Raw genomic sequence first — 16,491 nt, forward strand, 5'->3', positions numbered from 1 at the left:
AATTTAAGGGCCTTTGGATTTGCTGTTCTTCCTGTCTTGAACATGCTTTCCCTAGCTACCTGCATGGGTCCCTCACCTCATTCAGGACTTGACTCAAACATGCCTCCTCAGCGAGGCCTTCTCTGATTTTCCTGTTTATAACTGAAATACCTCACTTATCCAACCCGGTATTACCAATGCATTCTCTTCCTATGGCCCTTACCTGTTTCATTGTTACTCATAGCACTTAACTCTGCCTAACAAATTTATTATATATTTTACCTATTAGTTTTGTTTTTTGTCTTCTTCTACTAGAATTTAAACTCCGTGAGTTCAAGGATTTCCCTAGCACTAGAACCATGCCTGGCACTTAATAGGTACTTGGTAAATGTTGCATGAATGAATGAGTGTAATGTTCTTTGTGGAAACTGGTAAGAGAGCATTCTTCTTCGTCATCAACAGCATCATTGATAAGCATGTTGGATACTATTTATAGAATTAGGCTTCATATATTGTCTTACTCAGGAGTTGGCAAACTTTTTTGGTAAAGCACCAGATAGAAAATACTTTTGCGAGCCATGTGGTTGCCTTACAACTACTCAACTCTGTTATTGTAGTACAAGAGTAGCCATAGACAATCCCTGCGTGGATGAGTATGGTTGTGTTCCAACAAGACTTTATGTATGGAGATTGAAATTTGCATTTTACATAATTTTCAAATGTTTCAAATGAAATATTATTGTTCTTTTGATTTTTCTCCCAACCATTTAAAAATGTAAAAACCATTCTTAGCTCTCAGGCCATACAAAAACAGGCAGTGGGCCAGAGTAGACCCACAAGATGTAGTTTGCCAACCTCTACTTGTACTGGTTTCTTAGTATCTTAGTTGAAACTTACTCTTATATACTTGGTAGTGAGCAACAATGTAGATTAAACCCTGCTAACAGATAATTCAGTAATACTTTTGCTTGGCTCCAGAATCTTCCATATTGTTTCATTTTTGTTTTCCTGGGAACCTTATGTTTTCATTACATGTTTATGATGCTGGTATTTAAGTGAGTTTGCATTCTCTGAGCAGATGTCACGTGATAGTGTTGGGGAGGTGGTCATGGTAGCAAAGCTGGGCGAAGCCCACCCAGGTTTAAAAGTTTGCCATTATTTACAAGGTAAATAGTTCCCATATGGGAGAATCAAGAGTTGTCAGGCAGGCTTAATGCCCAGAGGACTGTCCCTGTGAATGAGAATTGTATTTCAGTTTTTAACATCATCCATAACAGATTTCTTGAATAAGCTATAAATGCTTTTAATAATATAGCTTGGGGTTCATTTTAGCTATGCTACATGCAATTTTTGCTCCTTTACTTAAAAAATAATTAGAAAATGTCCTATTCTATTATCAAATCAAGCTGTGATTTGAATAAAGCATCATATTTTCCCTCAGTAAGTACAAAGAGAAAAAATTTTTTCATTTGCAAAACTTTTAAGTATTTATAAGGTTTCACATACTTGATTTTGTTCAGTTCTTACAACAGCCTCATGATGTAGGTAGCTTTATTAACTATTTTTAAAGTAAGAGAACTGATAGTGATGTTAAGTAACTTGTCCAAAGTCATAGCACCAGGACTCCACACGGACCTTCTGACCGTATGAGGTACAGACTCCTCACTGGAAACTTCAGTCAGTCTTTGGTCTCATTGCTGTGCCCTCTCCTCACTGCCTTTCATTCTGTAGCTTCATGTGCTCATCAAGATGCTCAGAGATCTAGCTGTTCCTGGCTCTGCCTTGCTTACTGTGCACAGCTCTGGGAAAGTACAAGGCTGTGTGGGGTTCCATCCATTACCAGCCAGAGCCCCTTCCAGCTCTGTTTCCTCCTCCAGCCATTTTAGCTACTGTGTAATTCTTCTGGGCATGTTCTTAGTTCCCGAAGATCTAGTCCTCCTTCTTTTCTCAAAATTATGACCTCCAAAGATTTCACCTGGTCAACTGATGGCTAACAAAACACCTTGGATATGATTGGCCAAGACGGGAAGGAGTGAAACAGGACCCCAGTGCTTCAAGTCTGGGTGATTGGGAGAGTCAGGACACAGTGATTGGGTATAGGAATACATGATAGGACTTGGTTTTGAGGGAGATGATTTAGAGTTTGGTTTAAATGTGTTATCTTTGAGGTGATGGTGAAACAGCCTTGTAGATTCAGTTTTCTATCCTCCAAAAAGTGAAATGGAGAAATAGGTTGAACCAAATATATGGGGCGACAGCCAAATGGCAAAATTTATAGTTAGAATCAAAGACTTTGTGTTCCTTTTAAATGCTTCTTAAAGGTCCTATTTAAACAACCTCTTCATTATGAAAATGGAGACTTTCCATGCCTTTTTATGCTGTTTAGAGAAAATTGTCATGAATATTACACACAGTTTGGGATGATTATATATCTTACGCATCAATAGGTAGCATATAAAAAGATTCCTCAACACACACGTGGAAAATGTTATAGAATATTATTCTTGAATTGCTTTCCTTTCTTGCTTTGGTGCTTGTATGGCACCTTAGATATTTTTTATGTTATTTTAATTATATTCTTTGCTTTTCTTTTTGTTTAGAAAAGCTTCCTGCTACTACTATCTTAACAGATTTCAGTTTCTGAGAAGCTCCTTTGATCCCTTCCCTATTCCTATATCTCGGTTTTCTTTATTACAGTTTCAGCCCCTTGAACATAACCCAGAAATTTAGATATAGGCCAACTGATGTCTCAGTGGAAACAAGAAAAGAAGAACTTATTATTTCTCAGTGGTTAATTGAGAGAAAACACATGATATTTTATATATTTTAAAATTGGAGAGGATAACAGGGTCAGTCCATGCATTATGATGTAAAAATCTTAATTCTATCAAATGGCTTAGTCAAAATGAGAAAGATAATGATTTAAAGACAAGGATCAACAATGGTGTGCAAAAAGGTGCTGTTACACCAGATCAGCCTGTACATACATGAAAAAGGCTATGGTTGTATTTTGCCTCTGAATCAAGGTCATGCTGACTGGCCATAGCAGACCTTGCTGGATCACCCACCTGTATTCTGTCACCTGGCAAGATGCAAGAAGGCATAGGACTGTGTAGTTAAGTTCTCTCAGCACCTCTTTTCCTAAAGTGAGGCAGTTTTACAGGTTATACCTCCAGGTTTCTCAATTCACAATCTAGTTTTCTTGAATAGGCTGCTCTATCCTGTAAGTTTTTGGACTTATGAGAAGTCAGATGTTTTCATGGACTCCTCTCTTTTCCGCACAGATGTCCAGAGGGCTTCTTGGGAGAATATTGTCAACATCGAGACCCTTGTGAGAAGAACCGCTGCCAGAATGGTGGGACATGTGTGGCCCAGGCTATGCTGGGGAAAGCCACATGCCGGTGTGCCCCAGGGTTCACAGGCGAGGACTGCCAATACTCGACCACTCACCCCTGCTTTGTGTCTCAACCCTGCCTGAATGGAGGCACCTGTTACGTGCTTAGCCGGGATGCCTATGAGTGCTCCTGCCAAGTCGGCTTTACAGGTAACAAAGTGGGACTCAGACCCCTCCTTTCCTATTCCGAGCAGGTGCTTCTGTTTAGCATCTTCTAGATACTGTCATCTGGCTCTTTAGGGTCCCCCAACTCTGGTACATGTTTAACATTATGGTAAGGGACTGGAATGTTCCAGGCAAGTATCCTTAACTTCCTTTTGAAAGAGGAGAAAGAGAAAAAAAAAAGAGTCAAATACTCAGAAGTGGTTGACTGTCTAAAGTCTGTGTATTCGGATCAGGAATCAGAATTACTTCACTGTCTCCAGAAGAAGAGTTGTTATTGATAACTTATTCCTTGAAATCTTCTCTCCCCAGACATTCAGGGCACTCGCTTTTCTGGTTTTATAAACTGATTGTGCCTTTTGCTTCTGCATCACCTTGACCTTGTCCTCATTCATTTAATTTTTGTGTTCTTTGGAACTCTGTTTTGAGCCTTCTTTCGAGCCATATCACTGCTTTCCCCAGGGACTCTCACAATCTCCAGTTGCTTCAGCTTTCATCTGTATCCTTTGATAATGACTCTCATAGTCCATCCCCACCCTGCCATTCAGGCTCATATTCCCAACTATCCATTGCATCTCATCCTTGGACATTCAGCAGTTTCCTCAAACTCAACATATTGATATAAATAGTGGTGCCAATGTCCACTCCAAACACTTCACACTAGAAATTCCCTCTCACTTACTGGTACCCTACTTAGACTCAGTCACCTACTCTAACCTCTGAATTGCCTCTCACCTGCCTACTCCTCTTCATTTCCTCTCCTGCTCTGTAGCTGAGGTCCGTGTCATCTCTCACCTAGACTCCTGCAATTGTTTTCTGACTGGGGTCCTTGCCTTTATCCCCATCTGGTTTACCTGTCACATTACCTTTAATGCTAAGTGCAGATCTGCTCACAAACTCGCCTGCTTACAATGCCTAATGACTTTTCATCATCTGCAGAATAAACTTCAAACTGTTTTACTTGGCTTCTGTAGCCCTTCACAATCTAGGAATTGAATTTCTTTACAGCTTCACCTCCCCGCAAGCGTCTAGCTGTAGTGACGCCAGCATTCTCATCATTTCCTGAAAACGTCATACTTCCTCTTGCCTCCATGCTGTTGCACACCCTTTTGCCTGGAATGCCCCTTTCTATAATTGGTGATTGCCCAATGTTGTTGTAAACTCTTAGTGACCCTTTCATGATTCCTTTATGCAGTTAGTCTCTATGTTCTATTATTTTATCTGTCACATTTTGCTGTAATTAATTTTTACATGTCTCTCATCTGACTCTATTATGGGTTCTTCAAGTGTGGATCTGAGCTTTATTCAGAATGAAGCATAAGTGTTTATTAAGTTACATAAGAAAAGAACTATTCATCATTTTGTCCCCTCACCACTACCAGCAATTCTATAGATAAAACAAAAAATGGAAAACATACTCAGAAGACTAGACTGGATCACTTAGTCTGGAATATTCTACTGGTTTTTTCATTAAAAGGTGTTGGCACAGGTAGAAGATAGTTAGGATGATCCATTATCTCCATCGTGACTATGACAGCATTGATGCTGTGAGTCATTGAGGAGATCTGGTGGTTAAGAGAATAACTTTTTCCTGATTGTCAGTTTTGAGTTGTTTTGTTCCACAAGCAAAGGGCGGGCTTATCCATTTAAAACATTTTAATCCCAACTAGTGGGAATGGCAGTAATGCTTTCTTCATAATTAAAATGTTACTCTGAAATAAATCCTTAAATTAAAGCATATTCCGTTGCCGTTAAAAGGATCTCTTCTTGGTGTTCTTTGGGCTTCTGATTATCTTTATACAGCTGCCACTTTTGTCTGCCACTTTAGGGATCCCTGCAGGTCAAGCTCACCCGTTCGGTTTTGTGACAGCCCAGTAGCCCACCTAGTCAGACGTTATGAGCTCCTCTCCACTCACAGATGAACAAACAGAGGCAGGAAGTTAGTTCCTGCACAAAACATATATGGGAAACCAAGGTCAGAGACCTTTTTGTTTCAGTGGTAGGCAAACACTGATATAGACTCTTGTCAGCAGTAACCATTTTTATCTGTTCTCCACTGTAGGTAAGTACTTCTTGGTGGAATGAAGAAAAAATAGAAAGGAAAATTTTGGTTCCTTCATTTCCTCTCTGCTTAGCACCCTGAGATATATGTGCTGTGCCCAGATTTTTATTGCTCTTTCCCCTTTGATTTGATATTTCTTGACAGATAGAGAGCACTTCTGTGTGTTCATGTGCCACCTCTCTCTCCCTTTTAAGAAGCTGTCATGACTCTCATTTGATTTTCTATGGGGGTCAAAGATTTGGATATTTACCTAGACAACCGATTGGAATATTAACAATTCAGGCAGTTCTCATACTTTTATTTTTTAAAAAAGCTTAAACTAATGAAAACAAAAAGCCACGTGAATACCAAATTTAGTGGTAGCGTGGGAGTATTTTTTTTTTTCCTCTTTCTACCTCGGAGAATCTGCTTTGATTCCTTTGAGTCATACTTTGATTCCAGCACTTTTTTTCCCTTCTTTCTGGTACTTTGCTGCCTAAGTGAGTCCGTGATCATTACCTTTCTAGATCTTTATTCTCATGACAGCTTCTAGTTATTTTCATATATGAGGAGCCAGAGATTCTTCATTCTCTTCAAACACATCCAGCAGCATTTTTGTCAAGACCACAATTAAAATGTTTCCCAGAATACATGTGCATGTGTGTTGTATTTAAGGGAGACAGAAGAAGTAGTATTGACTTCTTTCTGTCATTTAAGCGGTGTGTTTAGTCATTGTGTATTGTGGAAAATACCAATGCACTTTATTCATTTAAAAGACATGATTTGAGAGCCTACTACAGGGATCTGACCCTTGCTAGTGAGACAGGTGATATAGTAAAAGAAAACAGCAAACTTGGGGTATGTGTTTACATGTGCAGGGGTGTGTGTATGAGAGAGAGAGGGGACAGGGATTTGGGGAGCTGAGGGGGCATTAAGGATGACTTCACAGCAGTGGTGACTTATTAGTAGAGTTGTCAAGACAAGTGTGAGCCCACTAGGTAAACAAAAAGGAAGATGGCCTTCCAAACAGAGGAACAGCTTATGCAAATGCAAGGAGGTGTGAGGCAGTAGATGGATCCAGACTCTTCTATGTTGCCTACAGTCCTTCCCCCACCCATGTGCTCCACTAAATCTTTGTGTCTCAACTGAGAGCCCTGGAGAGTGCCCCTGTTGGATGATCTTGAAGAGACTCTGATATGGGCTTCCTGCAAAATCCAAGAGTTTAGGGATTCTCCATGCAGTGACTCCCTTTATCAACTGTTGGGTGGGAGCTGTGGGGTGTTGAGGATGGGGCTGACTCCCACTTCTGTAGGCAGTACTGAGTTCTGTTACCCTTCCTCTAGGTAAACTGTGCCAATGGACCGATGCCTGCCTGTCTCATCCCTGTGCAAATGGAAGTACCTGTACCACTGTGGCCAACCAGTTTTCCTGCACATGCCTCGCAGGCTTCACAGGGCAGAAGTGTGAGACTGATGTCAATGAGTGTGACATTCCAGGACAGTGCCAGCATGGTGGCACCTGCCTCAACCTCCCGGGTTCCTATCAGTGCCAGTGCCCCCAGGGCTTCACAGGCCAGCACTGTGACAGCCCCTATGTGCCCTGTGCGCCCTCCCCCTGTGTCAATGGAGGCACGTGCCGGCAGACTGGTGACTTCACATTTGAGTGCAACTGCCTTCCAGGTAAGGAGTCCCCCTAGTGTCCTGGGTTGAGGGATGCACATCCAGCACGGAAGGAAATGGGTGGGTGTGGCTCAATTGCTCCTTTAGGAAGTACCCTTCCCAGCAGGGAAAAGAGGAAGTGAGAATTTTGTGTGGGGTGGTTTACTGGTGAGAGAGGAGTTTTATGGGCCCAGTGTGATCCATAAACTGAGCAGGGGGTAATTTAACATGTCAAGGTTTATGATGATGAGTGGCTTGGAAATTGTTTATTGTCCTTTTTTGAGGAACAGTGAGAAATAAGAGAAACAGAGCTCTGGGAAAAGGGTAGATAAGCCTATGGAATGGAAAAGAACGCAGTGAGAATTCAACACTGAAAAATATGTATGTGTAATTAGTAGAATGCTTTAAACTGAACTGAGAATAACAGGAGATGATCAACTTTTCCCATATGCTTTTACCTCTGATGGAATAATAGATTATTTTGTTATCTACCTGATTGCATCCATCTACCCTTTTGTGATTTTCCCTGGGCTTCTGGTCTTCAGAACCCTCTCTGTGTAGCCTCTCTGACTTTGAGGTAACCCTCCCCAGACTTGAAGCTGGAGAATTTTAGAACTGGGGTGGAGGGTGGTGCTCTGTTAATCAGTGGACACTTTTTGATGAGCCCTGACAGATTATGTACAGCACAACCACACATAACCCCAAGATAGAAGCAAAAAAGACGAGCAGTGTATAGGGGCTTGGGGCCTGGTGTTCTGTAGGATGGAAAAAGAAACAAGCCTGGCCGGTTCGCTAAACTCCTTATAAAAATGATGGGGCGGCCGAAAACCAAGAACTTTGACTGGGAACAGAACACAAGCAGCTGGAGCAGATGAATTACTAAGCAACAAAGATTCTGTTTTTATACAAATATCCCTGGTACAAAAACAAAAGAAGGAAAACTGTGGGGCGGGGGGTGTGGGGTGGGTGGAATAATGTGCCAAGTCAGCAGAATTACCTCAAAAAGAAGTTGTTCTCGCTACTCTTTTAGAGTGGGAATCTTAGATTCTGGTGTTGTGGCTATGGTTCACATAAAATGGGATTGTGTGTTTTATCTTTTGGGGATTAAAGGTCATATGTTGGTCCTCAGATATAATTTATTCATTTCATTCAGTTAAAATTTATTGACTGCCAGCATGTCCTAGGTATCATGCTGTGTGCTTGGGATACAGCAAGACAAGACACTGTCACATAATAGAAAACTATACCATTTAACTGTAAGCCATGAGAACAAGCTACCTGGTTGTATTGCTTTCAGTTTCTCTTTCAATGAAGAATAGATAATGCTCTCATTTTAGACACTAAATACATTTTTCTTTACTTAATATTACTGTCATGCACGTTATCTGTAGAAGGAATAACTAAAAGATGTCTTTCTTCACTCCCATATTTATTTGCATTTTAAGAGTTGAAAGAAGGAAACGGAAATGTAAACAGTTTAACTTTGCAGATATTCTAACAGTCTAATATTCTAATAGCCTAAGTGGCTAGTAATTGAGGTTAGTGCAATTTACTGTTGAGGGCTAAATGTGTTTCTTAGTTTCAAGAACATTGCTTTTAATAGTCACCTAGAACAGGAGGCTGATTTGGCAGCACAATGCTAACGGGAAGTTAGAGGAGTCAATAAAGGAAGTTTTTAGCCGGGAGAGAGTGATTATTCACTCCCATAGTCTCTGCATTGTTATCCACTAGCCACGATAAGAACCTTAGGGAATTCTGAGAGTGTGTCCAGGAAAGGATCTGTCCAAACCAGAATAGTATCTCCTCCTTGAGAAAGGAAATAACCAGGGATTCCACAGCTGAGAGGCTGCCAGGGCTAGTGGGACAGAGTCAGGAGATCTTGGCTGTCTCTTACACTCTGCTTACAGTTTAAAGCAAGACATTTATTTACATACTGATGAAGTAAGTGTGTGTGTGTGTGGTGTTTGGGATTGGGATGGGGGTGCAGAGCAGGCGGGGGCAGAGATTTGGCAAATAGGAAACTGACATTTATTTAATGCCTTTTATGAATCAGGCCCTGTGCCAGGTACTTCTGCATCCATTAGCTCTATTACACAAAAACCTTGGGGATAGGTATTATTTTTCAAGCTTTCCCACGTGAAGCAACTCAAGTTTGGCGATGTTAAGTGATTTACCCAAAGTTGCACAGCTGACATGTGGTTGGGCTGAGTCCTGAAACCTAGGCAGGTTATTTCCAAAGCCTGTGCTTTGTACATCTTGTTGCATCACACTGTACTGCTTGTCTTCCCCTGAAAGTGCTTTGAAAATGTGCAGAACTTTTTGTTAAATGCTTAGAGGTGTTTGGGTTAAAAAAATGTAGGTTCATGTTGTAAGGAAAAGGAGATACTTCTAATTAAGATCAAACAATATTTGTTACATACCAGCCTGTATATGGCATCATGCAGACTTTTAAAAATAGTAAAGTAGACAAGTTCTTGCCTTTTGGGGTCTCGTGATCTGATACAGAAGACATCAGCTTGGACAGTGTATAGAAGGAAATTAAAAAAGCATTCAAAACAACAGCTGATGCAGTAACACAGTGAATAAATCTGTATTTACACAGTGTGTCAGAATTTATGCTCATTGTTTTTATGTCCTAGGTGAAATTTGGAAAGTATTAACTTTATTTCCACACAGGGAGATAGTGCCTGGAGATGATTTTCTTTTCATAGTGCAGTACCATTTTCCTTGCCTCTCCCCTGTTGCCCGCCACACTATTCGATAGACTGAAACGCTGCTTAAAATAATAATCAGTATCTCAATGTAAACAACACCCTTATTTGAAGAGAATCATTATTTCAGCTCTAAACATGGGGAATCCAAGTCAGCAGGAGGCAAAGTAGCTTTTGTCCAGGTGTTCTGCAATTCCCAAGGCGCTGCTGCTTCCCACCTCACTTCAAGTACTTTTTCCACTTCTAACAGAGGCCTCCCTGGATCACCCTATTTCAAATTGTAACCTTTCCCTTCCACCCATTACTGGCCCTGGTCTACCTTTTCTTTTCTTTTTCTGTAACACTTATCATCTTCTTACTGTATAATTTGCACTATATAATTTACTTCATTATGCCTATTGTTTATTGTCTGTCTTTTCCAAATTCTGCCGCCTCCTCCCCTCTCCAGAGAGAAAGCTAGGATCTCTGTTTTTGTTTGGTGATGTACCCCAAGCACCTAGAAACCATGCCAGGTATATAATAGGTACACGCGTACTCAGTATCATAGTGTTGAGAATATAGCTTTGGTCTTCTCATTTTCTTCCTGGTATTGTGCATCCTGGACTTAGTTTGGCTTCTCGTCTGTACTTGGTTACACTGATACTGACTGAAAAGAATTGTAGTCCTTTCCAACTGTGAAAGTCAGTGAACCCCACATAAGTTAGTGATTATATTTGAATGGTTAAGATATAGTTCTTTTCCTGTGAAGGGCCCTGTAGTTACTGTGAGTTGATTTTAGTATTATTTTAAGACTGATGGAAAGGGAATTAAAGCTGCAAAAATGACTCATCTTGTGTGACAAAGAAAGAAGTGTTTCTCCAAAGAGGGAAGAAGGAAAGAATATATTCAAGAAGGAACTGATATAATCAAACCAAGGAACTGTATTTCGTCGTCTCCTTAGATCAACAGCTGTTAATAATCCAGATCCTTCACGAACTACCGTTAAGGCAAATTTTAGCAGAAGGTCTGAGGAGGGGCACTCAGCCAGAATAATTTTAACAGAAGAGCAAAACAGAAAATAAACTATTGAGTCATTGATTCCCAGTATTTTTGAATGAGGGTCAGCTACTGGGGAGAGAATAAGTTAAACTGGGTTTGTATTTGTGGATATTCTAAAATGTAGCACAGATAATCAGAAACCAGTGGGTTGTCTGAATCTCGTGGCTGTGCCTTGCCAGTTGGATTGGATAGTCCTTGATGGACTTTCCCTTTTTCTTTCTTTCCTGTACCTCCTTATTCCTTTATGATTTTTAAAAACTTCATAAAAAGCTGTCTGATCTGTTCTCTTGAAACAATGAAGGTTTTTTCTTTATAAGCCACCTCTGTACTTTACAGGCTGATTATACGTAATATCCCTGTATCATTAAAATAAAGCTTAAGCACATTTTGTGGCTTTTGTGTCTACTGTGCTGTTTTTGAGCTTAACAACGCTTAGAAATAATTCCCTCCTGCATTCTCATATGCACAGGCATGTGATGGTCTCTTGGGTGTTATGCTAATCATATGCTGGCAGGTTTCCTCTGGAACAGATGCAGAAATTATCATGCCATTTTGCAGGGCACATTATTTTAGCTCCTTTAACTTGGGCCCTAAATGCAGTTTTACTTGATGTTCCTGAATGTCTTTCCTGTTCTCCCATGCTTGGTGGTTTTGCCCATGCTAACTCCTCAGCTTTCTATCACTTTCCTCCCCCACCCACCCTGCCTTTTTATATAGAACTTACGCCTTATGATGTGTCAAAGGCACCTGTTTCACTGAAATGCCTTCTGTATTCCCTACCCCTTTGGGGATTAGAGACCCTCAGAGTCTTTCAGCAACCTGTATACTTCTAGCACAGCACTTACCAAACTGAGAGTTCATCCTTCCCAGAAGACACTTTCATTTTAACTTTTCCCCCAGTATCCAACTTAGTGCTTGGCACAAAATTGAGATGCAGTGAATATTTGATGAATGGATGAATTAAATGTGATAGACAATTCCCATATTCTATCATTTTTAATGTTCTGAATTTTTTTCTTTTGAAACCCTTTATGCATTTCTCTAGTTTCTAGAAAGGAAAGTAGAAATCATTTGGGAGATATCAAGGGAGGGAGGGAGGTAGGAGCAGCAGCCTGGGTGGGTGGTGGGGCAGGCATACATGGGCCATTCATGGGGTCAGTGAGCTCACTGGGGCCCGTTCAGAGGATGGATGAAGTATGCCAAGGAAACCAGTGGGACCGAGGTGGGACCAGTTTGCTCTTGTGACAGGCTTCTTCCCATAGGGCGGAGGGAGAAGGTAGCCGGTAGGTGTTTACCTTTGTGCCTTTGTTCAGTTCCTGGCATCCCTGATTTTTTCTCACTCTTTCATCCCTGTGGATGGAAGCTCTTCTTGACGAACTTTCAGCCTGGTCTGGGAGAATCCTGGTTATATCATCTCATCTTCCTCTTTCTGCTCTGCTCTTTGTGCTTCTCCATCTAGCCTTTCCACCATCACACCTCCCAGGGTCTGAAAATGGAAAGATATGGAAGTTCTCTTGAGAGATGCTGTTCTGTGTGTGGGATGACAAGTTCAGAAGACACTTTTCTGTTCCCCACCCTCTGTCATCATTTATCAGTTACGTGGCCCATGGTTTTATAACAGCACAGTCTTGAAATGTTCCTTCTGAGTTTAATTTCTTTCTTTTTGGCCTTTTAAGGATGTGAATTGGCATCAAGCAGTAGAATCCTTTTAGTACAGTCATGTGAGCCTCTCTGTAAGTCTGCTACACCCATCCCACCCACAGGTCTGGAGACTTGTCTGTTTCCCTTTCCCTTAAAACCTTAAAATATTTTTAAGAAGTGATTGCACTTAAACTTACTCACTTAAACCTTTTCCTTCCTCCCCACACCCTCCTTGGGTAGACTTTCTTACAAGAATTTGCTAGCTATTTCCCAAAAGAGTACCGTATCTCTATTTTTAAAGCATAAATCCTGTCTTAACTTCGGAGGAGAACTGATTTGGCTTCAGTTTTCTCAGACAAGGGGACTTTTGAACCAAGGTCAGTTTTTCAGATTATTGAAAGGGAACTCTGGGGTCCCAGAGAGCAAACTGATTAAAACTGGGTTAAGTTTCTGGTTCAGTATTGACTCCTATCTACTAGCCATGTAAAAGTGGATAAGTCAGCCATGTGGCCCTCCACTGCTTCATTTGTAACATAAAGGGATTAGAGGAGACAATCTCTAAGGGATGCTTTGATCCCACTGATATATAGAATCAGCAAATGTGTGTGGAACACTTACATCAGACATTGTTTTAAGTGCTTTTCCTCCTAATATAGCAGATTTATTGAGGTATAACTTATATATCATGTAATTTGCTCTTTTTAAAGTGTACAGTTCAGTGGTTTTTAGTATATTTACAGATATGTGTAACTATTGACACAATAAATTCCCGCTCATTTTTATCACTCCAAGAGAAGCCCTGTACCCTTTAGCAGTCACTCCCTATCCTCCCCTTAATTTCCTCCTAGCACCAGGCAAATCTGCTTTCTTTCTCTAGAGTTGCCTATTGTGGACATTTCATATAAATGGAAGCACATACTATGTGGTCATTCATGATGGGCTTCTTGCACTTAATGTTTTCAAAGTTCATTTATGTTGCAGGAGGTATCAGTACTTCATACCTTTTCATGGCTGATTCATATTCCATTGTATGGATTTACTGCTTTATATTTATCCATTCATCAGTTAATTGACATTTGGGCTCTTCCACTCTTTTTGGCTATTCTGAAAACTGCCACTGTGAACATTCTTGAACAAGTTTTTGAGTGGACGTATGTTTTCATTTCTTTCAGGTATGTACTTATGAGAGGAATTACTGGGTGATGTGGTAACTCTATTTAACCTTTGCAGGAACTGCCAGATTGTATTCCAAAGTGGCTCCACTATTTTATATCCCCACTGGCAGTAAATGAGGATTCCCAATTTCTCCATAGCCTCACCAACATTTGTTGTTATCTGTCTTTTTAATTACAGCCATCCTAGTGGGTGTGAAGTGATGTCTTATTATGGTTTTGATTTGCATTTCCCTGATGGCTAATGTTGAGCATCTTTTCATGTACTTATTGACCATTTGTATATCTTCTTTGGAGATATACAAATCTTTGGAAATGTCTATTTAGATTCTTTACCCATTTTATAATTGGGTTATTTGTCTCAGTATTATTATATTATGTATATTGTATTTTTACTTTTGTTGTAAGAATTTTTTATATATCCCAGATACAAGTCTCTTAACAGATATATGATTTGCAAATATTTTCTCCCATTCTGTGGACTGTCTTTTTACCTTCTTGGTGGTATCCTCTGAAACACACTGTTTTTAATTTTGATGAAGTCCAAACTATCTATTTTTTTCTTTTGTTGCTTGTGCTTTTGGTCATATTTAAGAAATCTTTGCCTAGCCCAAGTCACATAGATTTACTCCTATGTTATCTTCAAAGAGTCTTATAATTTTAACTCTTACATTTTGAGTTAATTTTTGTGTATGGGATGAGGAATGCCTACAACTTATTCTTTTGCATCTAGATATTTAGTTGTTCCAGTACCACTTACTGAATTAAGTGCTTTTTATTTCTAATTCATTTAATCTTTAAAACAACCTTTTGGGTAGGCCTTGTTAATTACCCCCAGAGAGGAAAGGAAGTTTAACTATCTTGCCCAGCTTCACTCAGCTGCCACATGGCAAGGGTGAGGATTGAATCGAGGCACTTTGGCCCCAGAAGCCATGCTTCAATCATGAATTAACTTTTTCACCTACTTGCCTTCTTACCTACCTGCCTACCTACCTACCTACCCAATGACAGGAAAGAACTACCTCAAAAATAGTTATAAAAAGAAAGCATTTTATTTCTTATCTATTGTGGTTATGTTGAAATGCTTCTGCTTTCTCAGCCTGACTGTGGTTGGTGGTTGGTGCATTCAGTTAGTTGCAGCCTTGGCTAATAAAAGTTCAGGGTCAAAGTTTCAATTCCTTATAGTTTGGGTGCAAAGGTTTCATCACCTCCTTGATACCCTAGTCAACCAAATTTAGTCTTAGTCACCAGGAAGATCAAGTTAGGTGGAGGATAACCAATACCAGTTCTAGGACACCACCAAACCACAAATTCTAACAGTGGTGGGCCAGGACCCCTTATTTCCCTCCCACACTCTAAAGCTATCTTTAATTTTTCTAAAGAATATTTCCATTAAGAGTACTAGACTAGGAATACAGACCTCAGTTGTTCAGGGACTATACTTGATAGATCTGTGGGCTTAAATAATTCAACATTTTTCTGACTCATTAGTCCATTTGTAAGACTTTCATGTGATTAAACAGATATATGAGTAATATGATTAATTTTTAAAAATTCCAAGTGTATGAAATTTTTCATAGTCTTTCTTGAGCTTACTTAATGATTCATCTACTTGAATGGATGGAGTAACAAATACCTGGAGAAATAGAATTTTCTTCAGTCAGGCTTTCAGTTATCCTCATCTTCTACAAAGTGATTTCCTTTGGTCTCTGGGTTTTTGGTTTTGGGTTTTTGGTGACTTGGTTCATATGCATTTACATGAATGCTACTGTATTCAGAGAAACCAGCTATGTTCCAGTGTAACGGAGCAGATGTTGAATGCCACCATAGCTTGTGGTAAGGAATGAATAAAGCAAGGTGTAACTGATGTTTGTCCCACTCAGCAGACTATAAACGCCCCCAAAGCAGGGACTCTTTCTTTCCCTCACTTATATCGTAGTCTGGTATAATGCCAATAAGTGTTTTGAGTGAGAGAGGAAACTTAAGGGACATTTTGAAGAGGCCAAATAGTTCATCATACTGTATTTCAAATAAAAGAATGTTTACTCAGTGAACACTTTTCTCTTGTTTTAAAGCTAGTAGTCTTCTATTTTAATAGCTAAGGGATTTGGTAGCAAGGAGAGAGAAAGAAAAAAGCTTAACATGTATAAATTACAGAGGAACATACAATAGACAGGGTGAAGTTTGGTGTACTAGTTTCATTTTTCAGAAAAGGGAAAAATCAAGAGGAAGGAAGCAATGATATAAATATGGAGAGGAGGATGAAGGAATTGAAGGGTTGGTAAGTTTAATTAGTAATAATGCCACTCCATATTCAGATAGCTTTTTATATTTATATTGTACTTTACTCATGAAGTGGCACTTACAACAACCTAGGAAGGCAGGCTGGGCAGATGAAATCAGACTCATTTTACTGATGAGGAAGCTGCTTCAGCGTTTGTAACTTACCATGCATTAAACAGCTTATAAGCAGTGAGGTTGGAACTTGACCCATATTTCAGACTTCAAGTTTAGTATTTTTCTTATGCCCCACCCCCACCCCATGTGATTTTCCCAAGCAGTCATCCTAAGGAAAAAAAAAGGAATTTAAATTTAATTAGGTAATCTTTTATCTGTTCTTCCCATTAATCTAGCATGGAGCTGGGGAAAATCTAATAACTTTTTTTTTTTAGAACCAGTAAATAGCTGTCCTGAG

At 39.9% G+C, this 16,491-nt stretch overlaps 1 protein-coding gene across 1 annotated transcript in view; it reads left to right on the plus strand.

Moving 5' to 3' along the window:
• The window catches only part of NOTCH2 (notch receptor 2), a 154,421-nt gene that overhangs the window by 69,285 nt on the left and 68,645 nt on the right, over positions 1 to 16,491 (plus strand). The window contains exons 3-4 of the mRNA XM_015249422.2: positions 3,264 to 3,523; positions 6,920 to 7,255. Coding sequence (XP_015104908.2) covers positions 3,264 to 3,523; positions 6,920 to 7,255 — 596 coding nt within the window. The remainder of the gene's footprint in view (positions 1 to 3,263; positions 3,524 to 6,919; positions 7,256 to 16,491) is intronic.

This window comes from Vicugna pacos, chromosome 9 (genome assembly GCF_048564905.1).
Source record: "Vicugna pacos chromosome 9, VicPac4, whole genome shotgun sequence".
Classification (NCBI taxonomy): domain Eukaryota; kingdom Metazoa; phylum Chordata; class Mammalia; order Artiodactyla; family Camelidae; genus Vicugna; species Vicugna pacos.